The sequence below is a fragment of the Coregonus clupeaformis genome, chromosome 2, assembly GCF_020615455.1.
Source record: "Coregonus clupeaformis isolate EN_2021a chromosome 2, ASM2061545v1, whole genome shotgun sequence".
NCBI classification, from domain to species: domain Eukaryota; kingdom Metazoa; phylum Chordata; class Actinopteri; order Salmoniformes; family Salmonidae; genus Coregonus; species Coregonus clupeaformis.
Genome location: NC_059193.1, coordinates 10536865 through 10552647, shown reverse-complemented (window position 1 = coordinate 10552647; position 15783 = coordinate 10536865). Strand labels below are relative to the sequence as shown.

General features: G+C 46.8%; 1 protein-coding gene across 6 annotated transcripts in view; it reads right to left on the bottom strand.

Moving 5' to 3' along the window:
- Positions 1–15783, bottom strand: part of mbnl3 (muscleblind-like splicing regulator 3) — a 70522-nt gene that overhangs the window by 17941 nt on the left and 36798 nt on the right. For all 6 annotated transcript variants that reach the window (XM_045226561.1, XM_045226550.1, XM_045226524.1 and 3 more), the window contains 3 exons: positions 5613–5798; positions 3938–4150; positions 3555–3788 (listed from right to left, as the gene is read on the bottom strand). In XM_045226561.1, the coding sequence (XP_045082496.1) occupies positions 3555–3788; positions 3938–4150; positions 5613–5798 (633 nt within the window). The remainder of the gene's footprint in view (positions 1–3554; positions 3789–3937; positions 4151–5612; positions 5799–15783) is intronic.

Here is a 15783-nt window from a genome sequence, read left to right as displayed (position 1 = left end):
CTCTCTCTCTCTCTCTCTCTCTCTCTCTCTCTCTCTCTCTCTCGTGCAGCACAGATGGTACTGTACAAGGAGGGACTTCCTCCCTGTTGCTTAGTGTGTTGCCATGGCTACCAAAGAGGAGGATATTCCTGACCCAATATATTTTACTTGACATTACTTTTCATTTCCCTCTCCTCATGTTTTACCCTTCTCCCTCTGTCTATCTGTTTCCCCTTCTCCTCTTGTCTATCTTTCCCCCTCTCCTCCTGTCTTTCTGTTTCCCCTTCTCCTCCTGTCTTTCTGTTTCCCTCTCATCCTGTCTATCTGTTTCCCTATCCTGTCTTTCTTTCTCTCTCCTCCTCTGACCTGCTCCCTCCCCCTCTCTCTCTGTCTTGCTCCCTCCCCCTCTCTCTCTGACGGGCTCCCTCCCTCCCTCTCTCTCTCTGTCCTGCTACCTCCCCCTCTCTCTCTGTCCTGCCTTCTCCCCCTCGCTCTCTCTTTCCCGCTCCCTCCCCCCTATCTCTGACCAGCTCACACCCCCTCGCTCTCTGTCCCGCCCTCTCCCCCTCTCTCTCTGGGCCGCTCCCTCCGCCTCTCTCTCTGTCCTACCCTCTCCCCCTCTCTCTCTGCCCGCCCCGCCCCTCCCCACTATCTCTGACCAGCTCCTACCCCCTCGCTCTCTGTCCCTCTCCCTCCCCCTCTCTCTCTCTGTTCTGCCCCCTCCCCCTCCCCCTCTCTCTCTCCGCCCTGCTCCCTCCCCCACTCTCTCTCGCTGCTCCTTCCCATTCTCTCTCTGGCCTACTCCCTCCTTCCCACTCTCTGTCCTGCATCCTCCCCCCTCTCTCTCTCTCTCTGGCCTAATCCATCCCTCCCTCCCCCTCTCTCTCTTACCTGCTCCCTCCCTCCCTCCCTATGCCCTGCTCCCTCCCCCTCTCTCTCTCTTACCCACTCCCCCCCCTCTCTGCCCTGCTCCCTCCCCCCTCTCTCTGTTCTGCTCCCACCCTCTCTCTCTCCCTCCCTCTCTCTGGCCTGCTCCCTCCCCCCTCTCTATCCCTGCTCCCTCCCTCCCTCCCTCTCTCTGTCCCGCTCCCCCCTCTCTCTACCCTGCCCTCTCCCCCTCTCTCTGACCAGCTCCCACCCGCTCTCTGACCCGCTCCCTCCCCCTCTTCCTCCTTCCTGCTTCCTCCCCCTCTCTCTCTGACCTGCTCCCTCCCCCTCTCTCTCTGACCCGCCCCTCCCTTCTCTCTCTGCCCTGCTCCTCCCCTCTCTCTCTGACCCGCCCCCTCCCCTCTCTCTCTGACCCGCTCCCTCCCCCTCTCTCTGGCCTGCTCCCTCCCTCTCTCTCGCTGTCCTGTTCCATCCCTCCCTCCCCCTCTGACCCGCCCTCCCCTCTCTCTCTGACCCGCTCCCTCCCCCCTCTCTCTGGCCTGCCCCCCCCGTCTCTCGGACCTATTCCCTCCCTGTCTCTCTGACCTACTCCCTCCCTGTTTCTCTGACCTGCTCCCTCCCTCCCTCTCTCTGGCCCGCTCCCTCCCTCCCTCTCTCTGACCCGCTCCCTCCCTCCCTCTCTCTGTCCCGCTCCCGCTCTCTCCTTCCTACTCCTTCCCCCTCGCTCTCCTTCCTGCTCCTTCCCCCTCGCTCTCTGTCCCACTCCGTCCCCCTCTCTCTCTGGCCTGATCCCTCCCCCTCTCTCTCTGTCCCGCTCCGTCCCCCTCTCTCTCTGGCCTGCTCCCTCCCCCCTCTCTCTGGCCTGCTCCCTCCCTCTCTCTCTCTGTCCTGTTCCATCCCTCCCTCCCTCCCCCCTCTGACCCGCCTTCTCCCCTCTCTCTCTGACCTGCTCCCTCCCCCCTCTCTCTGTCCCACTCCTCCCCCGTCTCTCTGACCTGCTCCCTCCCTGTCTCTCTGACCTGCTCCCTCCCTCCCTCTCTCTCTCTCTCTGTCCCGCTCCCTCCCTCCCTCTCTCTGTCCCGCTCCCTCCCTCCCTCTCTCTCCTTCCTGCTCCTTCCCCCTCGCTCTCTGTCCCACTCCGTCCCCCCTCTCTCTCTGGCCTGCTCCCCCCTCCCTCCTCCCTCCCCCTCTCTCTCTCTCTCTCTCTCTCTCTCTCTCCCCCTCTCTCTCTCTCTCTCTCTCTCTCTCTCTCTCTCTCTCTCTCTCTCTCTCTCTCTCTCTCTCTCTCTCTCTCTCTCTCTCTCTCTCTCTCTCTCTCTCTCTCTCTCTCTCTCTCTCTCTCTCTCTCTCTCTCTCTCTCTCTCTCTCTCTCTCTCTCTCTCTCTCTCTCTCTCTCTCTCTCTCTCTCTCTCTCTCTCTCTCTCTCGTTTTCATACACCTGCAATGCAGACAGTCTGTTTGCTGTTGTTCATCCTGACAGATTCTCCTCCTGTTGCCTCCATATATCACGGAGGATACAAAGGCCCATAGGGCTCTGGTCAAAAGTAGTGCACTATATAGGAAATAGGGTGCCATTTGGGATGCAACTCCAGCCTCAAACACAATCCAGCCTCCAGCAGAAACACTTCTCACACACTATACAGCAAGAAAATACATCATTTCATCTCTGGTGGGTAATGTGCTAGTGGTGTGCTACCCTTAGCCTGCATAGAAACAGTAAATAAATACCCAATTGCAGAAAATTAAAAACAGGTGAAATATAAACTCTATGTCTCTGCGGATTACAGAGAACCAATGCAGACCAAAGATGCGTCTGAAATTGCACCCTATTCCCTATCTACACTGAGTGTACAAAACATTAAGAACACCTTCCTAATATTGGGTTGCACCATTAAAAATCCTTCTTTAACCCTTCAGCTACACTGATTGAAGTGGATTTAACAAGTGACACCAATAAGGGATCATAGCTTTCACCTGGATTCACCTGGTCGGTCTATGTCATGGAAAGAGTAGGTGTTCTTAATGGTTTGTACACTCAGTGTAGTGCAAAACGTTTGTGCAGGGCCCATCGGGTTCTGGTCAAATGTAGTGCACTATGTAGGGAGTAGGGTGCCATTCCTGACTCAGCCCAAGACGACCAGCTGAATCATGCAGTGACACCCTCTGTGGCTCTTTGTCCAGTCAGTGTTTCTTAGGGCTGGGAATTGCCAGGGACCTCAAGATATGATATTATCACCATACTTAGGTTCCGATACGATGTGTAATGCGATTCTCACAATTCTATATGTATTGCGATACTCACGATTCTATATGTATTGCAATTCGATACTGTGATTTTATTGTGATTTGATGTTCAAAACATATTGTTCACTATATGTCTGCTGCAGAGAGACAAGAGAGAGGAGTTTTGATCAGAGAAAATGAGTTTTGATCAGTCAGGGAAATAAAAGTGCTGAAAATATGTTGGCTCACTATTTAAAAATAAGAAGGAGAACAAGCTATAGGATGAAAAATACCAGAGTTTTAGCGCAGGTACAGCCGACTAGCGCTAGCTCACGCTACCTACCAAAAAAACCCCACAAAAAAACACTTGAAGTCAAAGTATCAATATAATATTGTCCAAAATAATATTGCGATATGTAACTGTATCAATATTTTCCCCATCACTAGTATTTACCATGACTCACCATGGCGTTGGCCGTTTGGCTGGCCTGGTGCTGGGAGGCCTTAATCCTTGCCTGCAGGTGGGCAGGGGGGTGGAAGTACTTGCACTTGTCCCTGGAGCAGCGGCCCTTGATGTAGTCCATGCAGACAATGACTGAGTTTTCACTGCCGTCCACCATGGCCGCCTCCATGGGGTGGGCGTAGCGGCAGTCGCCCTCGCCCCGCGTGCAGTTACCCCTCTGGAACTCACGACATACCTGAGTGGGGTTAGGGTTAGGGGGGCACAGTCAGTGAAGGAGTTCAGACCACAGAACTAGAATGATTCTATTATATTCTATCATTCTATTTCTCTGCTACAGACTGGGCTACGGCAAAGACAGAAACACACAACACACACCACACATACCTCCAGTTTGTCTGTGCGCATGTGTTTCTGCTGGGAGCTGCTGTTGCCCATGGCCTGGAGGCCGGTGGGGCTCCCTGGGACCAGCAGGGGGGCCTGGGGTAGCAGCTCAGGCATCAGGCCCATCCCTGGACCCATGTGGCTCAGATACGGGCTGAACGCCATACTGGGACTGGTGGCCAGAGACGACATACTGGGAGTCATAGGGAACGTAGTCTGAGAGAGAAGGAGAGGTGGAGAGAGGGAGGATCAGAGAGAGAGACAGTCAGTGAACAGCCACGGTCCAAACTGTGTAAATAAACGTGAGTGTAAATCTAATGTGTTGACAAAATAATGAGGATGGTTTGGTGTGGGCTACATCCTATGGACTATACATGAAGTACTCATACATCCTATGGACTATACATGAAGTACTCATACATCCTATGGACTATACATGAAGTACTCATACATCCTATGGACTATACATGAAGTACTCATACATACTATGAACTATACATGAAGTACTCACTGTGCAGTGTGGACTACATACTATGGACTATACATGAAGTACTCACTGTGCAGTGTGGGCTACATACTATGGACTATGCATGAAGTACTCACTGTGCAGTGTGGGCTACATACTATGGACTATGCATGAAGTACTCACTGTGCAGTGTGGGCTACATCCTATGGACTATACATGAAGCACTCATAAATACTATGGACTATACATGAAGTACTCATACATACTACGGACTATACATTAAGTACTCACTGTGCAGTGTGGGCTACATACTATGGACTATGCATGAAGTACTCACTGTGCAGTGTGGGCTACATACTATGGACTATGCATGAAGTACTCACTGTGCAGTGTGGGCTACATACTATGGACTATGCATGAAGTACTCACTGTGCAGTGTGGGCTACATCCTATGGACTATACATGAAGCACTCATAAATACTACGGACTATACATGAAGTACTCACTGTGCAGTGTGGACTACATACTATGGACTATGCATGAAGTACTCACTGTGCAGTGTGGGCTACATACTATGGACTATACATGAAGTACTCACTGTGCAGTGTGGACTACATACTATGGACTATACATGAAGTACGCACTGTGCAGTGTGGGCTACATACTATGGACTATGCATGAAGTACTCACTGTGCAGTGTGGGCTACATACTATGGACTATGCATGAAGTACTCACTGTGCAGTGTGGGCTACATCCTATGGACTATACATGAAGCACTCATAAATACTATGGACTATACATGAAGTACTCATACATACTACGGACTATACATTAAGTACTCACTGTGCAGTGTGGGCTACATACTATGGACTATGCATGAAGTACTCACTGTGCAGTGTGGGCTACATACTATGGACTATGCATGAAGTACTCACTGTGCAGTGTGGGCTACATACTATGGACTATACATGAAGTACTTACTGTGCAGTGTGGGCTACATACTATGGACTATGCATGAAGTACTCACTGTGCAGTGTGGGCTATATACTATGGACTATACATGAAGTACTCACTGTGCAGTGTGGGCTACATACTATGGACTATACATGAAGTACTCACTGTGCAGTGTGGGCTACATATTATGGACTATACATGAAGTACTCACTGTGCAGTGTGGGCTACATACTATGGACTATACATGAAGTACTCACTGTGTAGTGTGGGCTATTCACTATGGGCTGCAACTGGGCTCCCGGCAGCATGAACTGCATCTGTTGGGCCAACATGGCCGCTGCTGTCTTCTGCTGGATCAGGTTGTTCCTCCCGTTGATCTCCAGCTGGGTCTTGAGGTGGGGAGGGGGGTGCAGGTACTTACAGTTGTCACGCGTACAGCGTCCCTGAGGAGGGGGAGAGAAGAGAGAGAGAGGGGCTGAGTTGTGGTGCATCGTGGCCGATGGATTGCGGAGTCTCTTAGCTATTTAGATTTAGGAGAGATGAATCGGAGTGACAGGAAGATTAGAGTAATGTGATTGGAGGATCAATCACTCTGGGGTTCCCCTGACAGGAGGGCCCTAAAGACAACAAGATGGAGACCTCCATGTCATTTAGGAGGAAAAGCTGTTCAAGCTCTTTCACTTGGGGTACGTCCCAAATGGCACCCTATTCCCTATATAGTGCACTACTTCTGACCAGGGTGCATAGGGCTTGCACTATACAGTATAAGTAATAGGGTGCCATTTGGGATACTCAACCTTCAAGTGAAGTGCATCACTTGTGGTTTAAATGCTCAAACATGGGATAAAGTAGAAATTCAGTCAGTAAAGCCCATTTTGAGATACAAAATCCCACAGTGAAAATCCCACAGTAAAAATCCCACAGTGAATTCCCACAGTGAATATCCCACAGTAGATCGTGATATACAGTGGGGAAAAAAAGTATTTAGTCAGCCACCAATTGTGCAAGTTCTCCCACTTAAAAAGATGAGAGAAGCCTGTAATTTTCATCATAGGTACACGTCAACTATGACAGACAAAATGAGGAAAAAAAATCCAGAAAATCACATTGTAGGATTTTTAATGAATTTATTTGCAAATTATGGTGGAAAATAAGTATTTGGTCAATAACAAAAGTTTCTCAATACTTTGTTATATACCCTTTGTTGGCAATGACACAGGTCAAAGTTTTCTGTAAGTCTTCACAAGGTTTTCACACACTGTTGCTGGTATTTTGGCCCATTCCTCCATGCAGATCTCCTCTAGAGCAGTGATGTTTTGGGGCTGTCGCTGGGCAACACGGACTTTCAACTCCCTCCAAAGATTTTCTATGGGGTTGAGATCTGGAGACTGGCTAGGCCACTCCAGGACCTTGAAATGCTTCTTACGAAGCCACTCCTTCGTTGCCCGGGCGGTGTGTTTGGGATCATTGTCATGCTGAAAGACCCAGCCACGTTTCATCTTCAATGCCCTTGCTGATGGAAGGAGGTTTTCACTCAAAATCTCACGATACATGGCCCCATTCATTCTTTCCTTTACACGGATCAGTCGTCCTGGTCCCTTTGCAGAAAAACAGCCCCAAAGCATGATGTTTCCACCCCCATGCTTCACAGTAGGTATGGTGTTCTTTGGATGCAACTCAGCATTCTTTGTCCTCCAAACACAACGAGTTGAGTTTTTACCAAAAAGTTCTATTTTGGTTTCATCTGACCATATGACATTCTCCCAATCCTCTTCTGGATCATCCAAATGCAATCTAGCAAACTTCAGACGGGCCTGGACATGTACTGGCTTAAGCAGGGGGACACGTCTGGCACTGCAGGATTTGAGTCCCTGGCGGCGTAGTGTGTTACTGATGGTAGGCTTTGTTACTTTGGTCCCAGCTCTCTGCAGGTCATTCACTAGGTCCCCCCGTGTGGTTCTGGGATTTTTGCTCAACGTTCTTGTGATCATTTTGACCCCACGGGGTGAGATCTTGCGTGGAGCCCCAGATCGAGGGAGATTATCAGTGGTCTTGTATGTCTTCCATTTCCTAATAATTGCTCCCACAGTTGATTTCTTCAAACCAAGCTGCTTACCTATTGCAGATTCAGTCTTCCCAGCCTGGTGCAGGTCTACAATTTTGTTTCTGGTGTCCTTTGACAGCTCTTTGGTCTTGGCCATAGTGGAGTTTGGAGTGTGACTGTTTGAGGTTGTGGACAGGTGTCTTTTATACTGATAACAAGTTCAAACAGGTGCCATTAATACAGGTAACGAGTGGAGGACAGAGGAGCCTCTTAAAGAAGAAGTTACAGGTCTGTGAGAGCCAGAAATCTTGCTTGTTTGTAGGTGACCAAATACTTATTTTCCACCATAATTTGCAAATAAATTCATTAAAAATCCTACAATGTGATTTTCTGGAAAAAAAAATCTCAATTTGTCTGTCATAGTTGACGTGTACCTATGATGAAAATTACAGGCCTCTCTCATCTTTTTAAGTGGGAGAACTTGCACAATTGGTGGCTGACTAAATACTTTTTTCCCCCACTGTAGGTAGTGATAGTAAGTCATAAGAGACAGTAGATGCAAGGTAATTATCACCAACATAGAACTTCATTTTGAGTGTTGTATTTTCTAATATATGCCATACTGGGAGTATCAAGGACATCTGAGAGAAAAAAGTGCAGGGAATTAAATGATTGTTTAATTCTAGCTCATAATTGACATACTACTATCTCTCAATCAAATTAAAATGTTAGTACCGATTACACTATTTACCCAGTTATTCAATGAAAACAGTTTTTTAAACTGTCAAATGAAGTGTTATTGAAATAGTCTAGAATGAGCAATGTAAACACTGCTGATATGTCTGTTGTGTGTCTGCCAAGTTTCACTATTTTCACCTTTGCACAGTTAAGTCCGTGGTACCACGCTGACAAAGGATCAATTCAGGGGTTGTGTCCTAATTGACACCCTATTCCATAAGTAGTGCACTACGTTTGACCAGAGCCCTATGCAGGGAATACTTTGGGACACATCCAGGGTCCAGAAAACACATGCTACAATCTCACCCTGGTCCTAAATCAGGCCAGACCTTGAAGCCATTTACCCAGTACAGATGTTGGATCTTAACTTGATCACTCTTTTGTCGCTGCTGCGACAGGAAATTCAAATGAGCCTTGTGAGTCCCTGAAAATTAGCAGTTCTCTTTCTCTCCATGCAGGGGCAGTCGAGTCATTGGGATCAGGGCTTGCTATCAAAATAATTGTCACCTTAGTTCGCTCAAACGCTAGGCCTAGGTCCTCTTACTACAACATTCAAAAAAACTTTAATGTATCTGAAATGCAGTCATACACATCAACAACCGTTGTTTTATATAGCTTAATATCTGTCAAGATGTTTATGCATTTCAGCCTATCCAAAGACGATTTTGTTGAGCTGAGACAGTTTTCTTTGATGTGTAAATGATCAGTCTTTTCTTTTTATTCTTGAAAACATTTATATAAATGCAATTACCTTGTGGGTCTAATGTAGGCTCAGGCTGGTCACTAGATCGGAGATGGAGCGCGCTGCTTCGACCACTGCACTATGGCAGTTCACAACGCTCTAGCAAGCACTAAGAATACTATGAATACTGATGATACATAGGTGTGTCGTTTTTAATTATTTTGTTTTAAGCCTTCCCCAAACCATAGCCCTAACCTTAACCACTCTGATTTAATGCCTAAACTGTTAACCTTTGAGTTGTTTCTGTTTTAACTCTGTAACCACATGGAATGAATGCGTCAAAAATAGACGTTCCTCCATGAGTCAAAGGGCAGTGGGCTGGATTTCAACCCATACCAACTCCAGCATATGTGTGTTGTGGTCAGTGGCACTGAGGTAACCAAAATAATTTACTCTGCCTATTGCTTGCCTTCAACATAAAATAAAACAATTGATTAAACAAATAAAAAAGATACATCTATCCCCTACAAATATGTCAATTTATTATAATCCATATTAAAATTCACACGAGACGCACTGTACTATGTAGGTACGGTACTGCGTTGTATACAAACACCGCTTCCAGCTGCTCCCTGGTGGCCATTCTAAATATTTATTCAGATATTAAAATCCTTCTGCTGCAGGATTATTTTCCTCATGCGACAAAAAGGGGTCAAATTAAGATCTGACATCTGGTATGTTGTCAGTCTACCAAGTAAGCAGCTTTTCAAAGGACAAACATCTCAGACCATGTGACTAATTGAGGGAGGGAGACATACAGGAGGAGGGTGGTTGGTGCAGGAACACTGCAGGTGATAGCAGAGACTCAGAGGAAGGAAGGAAGGAAACTGCAGTCCCCATTAAACCCCTGGGCTGGCAGCAGCTGTCCCTCCCTCCCTCCTTGCAGATGAGCTGTTAACTTCAGTCATAATCAACGCCCCCCCCCCTCCCTCCTACCAACCCCCCTCCACCTCGTGGCCTCCCTGCCACCAACTCCCCTCCCCCACCCCTCCCTGCCACCAACCCTCCTCCGCCTCGTGCCCTCCCTGCCAGGAGGGAATTAGGGAGGCAGCCAGCAGGGAAAGGGACTAGCGAGGTAGTGATGTCACAGAGGGGAGACAGTGATGGTGATAGATGGAGTCGCGCTGTGATGAGGACACCGAGAGGACGTCTGAACAGGAAGTGCTGGTGTGTGTGTGTGTGTGTGTGTGTCTGTGTGTGTGTGAGTGCTGGGCTGGTAGGACGCAGCCTGAACAGTAGGAAGAGAAGATTAGAGCCACATTGTCTCCTATATCACCACCCAGGGGGTTGGTCACAGAGCATTATATATCACCACCCAGGGGGTTGGTCACAGAGCATTATATATCACCACCCAGGGGGTTGGTCACAGAGCATTATAGATCACCACCCAGGGGGTTGGTCACAGAGCATTATATATCACCACCCAGGGGGTTGGTCACAGAACATTATATATCACCACCCAGGGGGTTGGTCACAGAGCATTATATATCACCACCCAGGGGGTTGGTCACAGAGCATTATAGATCACCACCCAGGGGGTTGGTCACAGAGCATTATATATCACCACCCAGGGGGTTGGTCACAGAGCATTATATATCACCACCCAGGGGGTTGGTCACAGAGCATTATATATCACCACCCAGGGGGTTGGTCACAGAGCATTATATATCACTGGAAAACATACAGTAATACACACACGCACACACACACAAGAGAGGGCAATCTTTTTGAGGGATGTCAGTAATGAGAGCTCATTAGCCTAACAGTATCAGGCTGGTAAACTAACTAACCTAAACATTGAGGTGATAGAAGACAGCCCACCACTATCTGACCTAAACCTAACTAACTAACTAACTAACCAACTAACTAACCTAAATGTTTAGGTGATAGAAGACCCAGGTGATAGAAGACAGCCCACCACTATCTGACCTAAACCTAACTAACTAACTAACTAACTAACTAACTAACTAACTAAATAACTAACTAACCTAAATGTTGAGGTGATAGAAGACAGCCCACCACTATCTGACCTAAACCTAACTAACTAACTAACTAACTAACTAACTAACTAACTAACTAACTAACTAACTAACTAACTAACCTAAACGTTGAGGTGATAGAAGACAGCCCACTACTATCTGACCTAAACTTAACTAACTAACTAACTAACTAACTAGCCAACTAACTAACCTAAATGTTTAGGTGATAGAATACAGCCCACCACTATAATAATAATAATATGCCATTTAGCAGACGCTTTTATCCAAAGCGACTTACAGTCATGTGTGCATACATTTTTACGTATGGGTGGTCCCGGGGATCGAACCCACTACCCTGGCGTTACAAGCGCCATGCTCTACCAATTGAGCTACAGAGGACCACACTATCTGACCTAAACCTAACTAACTAACTAACTAACTAACTAACTAACCTAAACGTTGAGGTGATAGAAGACAGCCCACCACTATCTGACCTAAACCTAACTAACTAACTAACTAACTAACTGACCTAAACGTTGAGGTGATAGAAGACAGCCCACCACTATAATAATAATATAATATGCCATTTAGCAGACGCTTTTATCCAAAGCGACTTACAGTCATGCGTGCATACTATCTGACCTAAACCTAACTAACTAACTAACTAGCTAACTAACTAACCTAAACGTTGAGGTGATAGAAGACAGCCCACCACTATCTGACCTAAACCTAACTAACTAACTAACTAACTAACCTAAACGTTGAGGTGATAGAAGACAGCCCACCACTATCTGACCTTAATGGTTCCTCTCATCTCTCTACAACACACAGTGCAGATCGGACCTGCTTACATTTTTGCTCTCGCAGAATAAGTGAAAAGAGAGAGAGAGGGAAACAGATAGACAGGAGGAGAAGGTGAAACAGATAGACAGGAGGAGAGGGAAACAGAAAGACAGGAGGAGAGGGAAACAGAAAGACAGGAGGAGAGGGAAACAGAAAGACAGGAGGAGAGGGAAACAGAAAGACAGGAGGAGAGGGAAACAGAAAGACAGGAGGAGAGGGAAACAGAAAGACAGGAGGAGAGGGAAACAGAAAGACAGGAGGAGAGGGAAACAGAAAGACAGGAGGAGAGAGGGAAACAGAAAGACAGGAGGAGAGGGAAACAGATAGACAGGAGGAGAGGGGGAAACAGAAAGACAGGAGGAGAGGGGGAAACAGATAGACAGGAGGAGAGAGGGAAACAGATAGACAGGAGGAGAAGGGGAAACAGAAAGACAGGAGGAGAAGGGGAAACAGAAAGACAGGAGGAGAGAGGGAAACAGAAAGACAGGAGGAGAGAGGGAAACAGAAAGACAGGAGGAGAGAGGGAAACAGATAGACAGGAGGAGAAGGGGAAACAGAAAGACAGGAGGAGAGGGGGAAACAGAAAGACAGGAGGAGAGAGGGAAACAGAAAGACAGGAGGAGAGGGAAACAGAAAGACAGGAGGAGAGGGGGAAACAGAAAGACAGGAGGAGAGGGGGAAACAGAAAGACAGGAGGAGAGGGAAACAGAAAGACAGGAGGAGAGGGGGAAACAGAAAGACAGGAGAGGGAAACAGAAAGACAGGAGGAGAGGGGGAAACAGAAAGACAGGAGAGGGAAACAGAAAGACAGGAGGAGAGGGAAACAGATAGACAGGAGGAGAGGGAAACATATAGACAGGAGGAGAGAGAAAGAAAGACAGGATAGGGAAACAGATAGACAGGATGAGAGGGAAACAGAAAGACAGGAGGAGAAGGGGAAACAGAAAGACAGGAGGAGAGGGGGAAAGATAGACAAGAGGAGAAGGGGAAACAGATAGACAGAGGGAGAAGGGTAAAACATGAGGAGAGGGAAATGAAAAGTAATGTCAAGTAAAATATATTGGGTCAGGAATATCCTCCTCTTTGGTAGCCATGGCAACACACTAAGCAACAGGGAGGAAGTCCCTCCTTGTACAGTACCATCTGTGCTGCACGAGAGAGAGAGAGAGAGAGAGAGAGAGAGAGAGAGAGAGAGAGAGAGAGAGAGAGAGAGAGAGAGAGAGAGAGAGAGAGAGAGAGAGAGAGAGAGAGAGAGAGAGAGAAGTCTGCAGCACCCGGCCTCACCCTACTAGAATCTGAAGTCAAATGTCTACTGTTTGCTGATGATCTGGTGCTTCTGTCCCCAACCAAGGAGGGCCTACAGCAGCACCTAGATCTTCTGCACAGATTCTGTCAGATCTGGGCCTTGACATTAAATCTTAGTAAGACAAAAATAATGGTGTTCCAAATAAGGCCAGTTGCAAGGACCACAAATACAAATTCCATCTAAACACCGTTGTCCTACAGCACACAAAAAAACGATACATACCTCGGCCTAAACATGAGCGCCACAGGTAACTTCCACAAAGCTGTGAACGATCTGAGAGACAAGGCAAGAAGGGCCTTCTATGCCATCAAAAGGAACATAATATTTGACATACCAATTAGGATCTGGCTAAAAATACTTGAATCAGTTATAGAACCCATTGCCCTTTATGGTTGTGAGGTCTGGGGTCCGCTCACCAACCAAGAATTCACAAAATGGGACAAACACCAAATTGAGACTCTGCATGCAGAATTCTGCAAGAATATCCTCAGTGTACAACGAAAAACACAAACTAATGCATGCAGAGCAGAATTAGGCCGATACCCGCTAATTATCAAAATCCAGAAAAGAGCCATTAAATTCTATAACCATTTAAAACGAAGTGATTCCCAAACCTTCCATAACAAAGCTATCACCTACAGAGAGATGAACCTGGAGAAGAGTCCCCTAAGTAAGTGGGTCCTGGGACTTTGTTCACAAACACAAACAGACACCACAGAGCCCCAGGACAGCAACACAATTAGACCTAACCAAATCATGAGAAAACAAAAAGATAATTACTTGACACATTGGAATGAATTAACAAAAAAACAGAGCAAACTATAATGCTATTTGGCCCTAAACAGAGTACAAATTTACATTTTAGTCGTTTAGCAGACACTCTTATCCAGAGCGACCTACAGTTAAGTAAGTGCATACATTTTCATACTGGCCCCCTGTGGGAAACGAACCCACAACCCTGGCGTTGCAAGCGCCATGCTCTACCAACTGAGCTACAGGGGACTACAGAATACCTGACCACCGTGACTGACCCAAACTTAAGGAAAGCTTTGACTATGTACAGACTCAGTGAGCATAGCCTTGCTATTGAGAAAGGCCGCCGTAGGCAGACCTGGCTCTCAAGAGAAGACAGGCTATGTGCACACTGCCCACAAAATGAGGTGGAAACTGAGCTGCACTTCCTAACCTCCTGCCAAATGTATGACCATATTAGAGACACATATTTCTCTCAGATTACAGCGATCCACAAAGAATTCGAAAACAAACCCAATTTTGATAAACTCCCTTATCTACTGGGTGAAATACCACAGTGTGCCATCACAGCAGCAAGATTTGTGACCTGTTGCCACAAGAAAAGGGCAACCAGTGAAGAACAAACACCACGGTAAATACAACCCATATTTATGTTTATTTATTTTCCCATTTGTACTTTAACTATTTGCACATTGTTACAACACTGTATATAGACATAATTAAATGTCTTTATTCTTTTGGAACTTCTGAGTGTAATGTTTACTGTTAATATTTATTGTTTATTTCACTTTTGTTTACTATCTACTACACTTGCTTTGGCAATGTTAACATTCGTTTCCCATGCCAATAAAGCCCTTAAATTGAAATTGATTTGAATTGAGAGAGAGAGAGAGAGAGAGAGAGAGAGAGAGAGGAGGGAGGGAGTGAGAGGCATTCATCCTATACAAGGATCACAACATGTAGTATCTACATTAAACAAAACATATGCTAAGAAAGCATTTACAGCAAAGACTACACTTCTCTGACTAACAAATACATCTCGGCTACAGAAGGGGAACAATGTTTTTAATTTCAGAATGGTCAAATCTCTTAGCCATCCTGGCCTGCTGCTCATGCTTGTCTGCATGCTAGACAATTACGTCATCCAAACAAGTTCTGATTCCTGAATGCATTTAGTCTCCAAACGGTGTAACTGGGTCTAAACCAGCAAGTAGACGTGGTAGTCACGGTGATCATCATTTCAAAATGGGGTGACATTGTTACAAGGTTTTCTGACTCCCTTCCCCCAACAGGTTGACAGTCAGCCTGGCCAAACAGACAGGGCTAATGGGGGAGCAGCAGTAGAGGAGATCACTGCAGAGAAGATGTTAGATATGGAGGGGACAGTAAGGAAGCCATGAGGAGGCCATTAGGAGATAAATCCATAAATTAGCAGCAATGGGAGGGGGAGAAGGAGAGGAGGAGAGTGTGGGGAAGGAGAGAGGGGGGGGGAAGGAGAGGAGGAGAGTGTGGGGAAGGAGAGAGAGGGGGGGGAAGGAGATGAGGAGAGTGTGGGGAAGGAGAGAGGGGGGGGAAGGATGGAATAGAGGGATAGCACGAGTGGGAACGTAACTTGTTTCCTTGTTCTTCAAAGTGAATAAGTAAAAGTGAAAATAAAAGTCTGTGGAGCTACACTGTTGTACAATCAATATGGCCTTAGTGAGGACTGGAGAGCAACATTTAAAAAGGACAGAGGTGTGTGTGTGTGGGTGTGAACTGAGTGTGTGTATGAGAAAGCCATGCTGTGACTCCAGATAAAGAGAGAGCCATGTTGACCGTCCGTTGTATCTCACATACACACTTTCTCAAAGCAACACTACAGTGACCCTAAAACCTCAGACAGACAGACAACTCACTGCCTTTCACACACCACTTTCTCTCCTTTGATACTAAAAAGCATCTTGCTTCTCTTAACCCTCAATACAACCGATACAGAAAGCAGGCTGTTGCTCTGTGATAAAAACAGCCGAGCCACTCACTCACA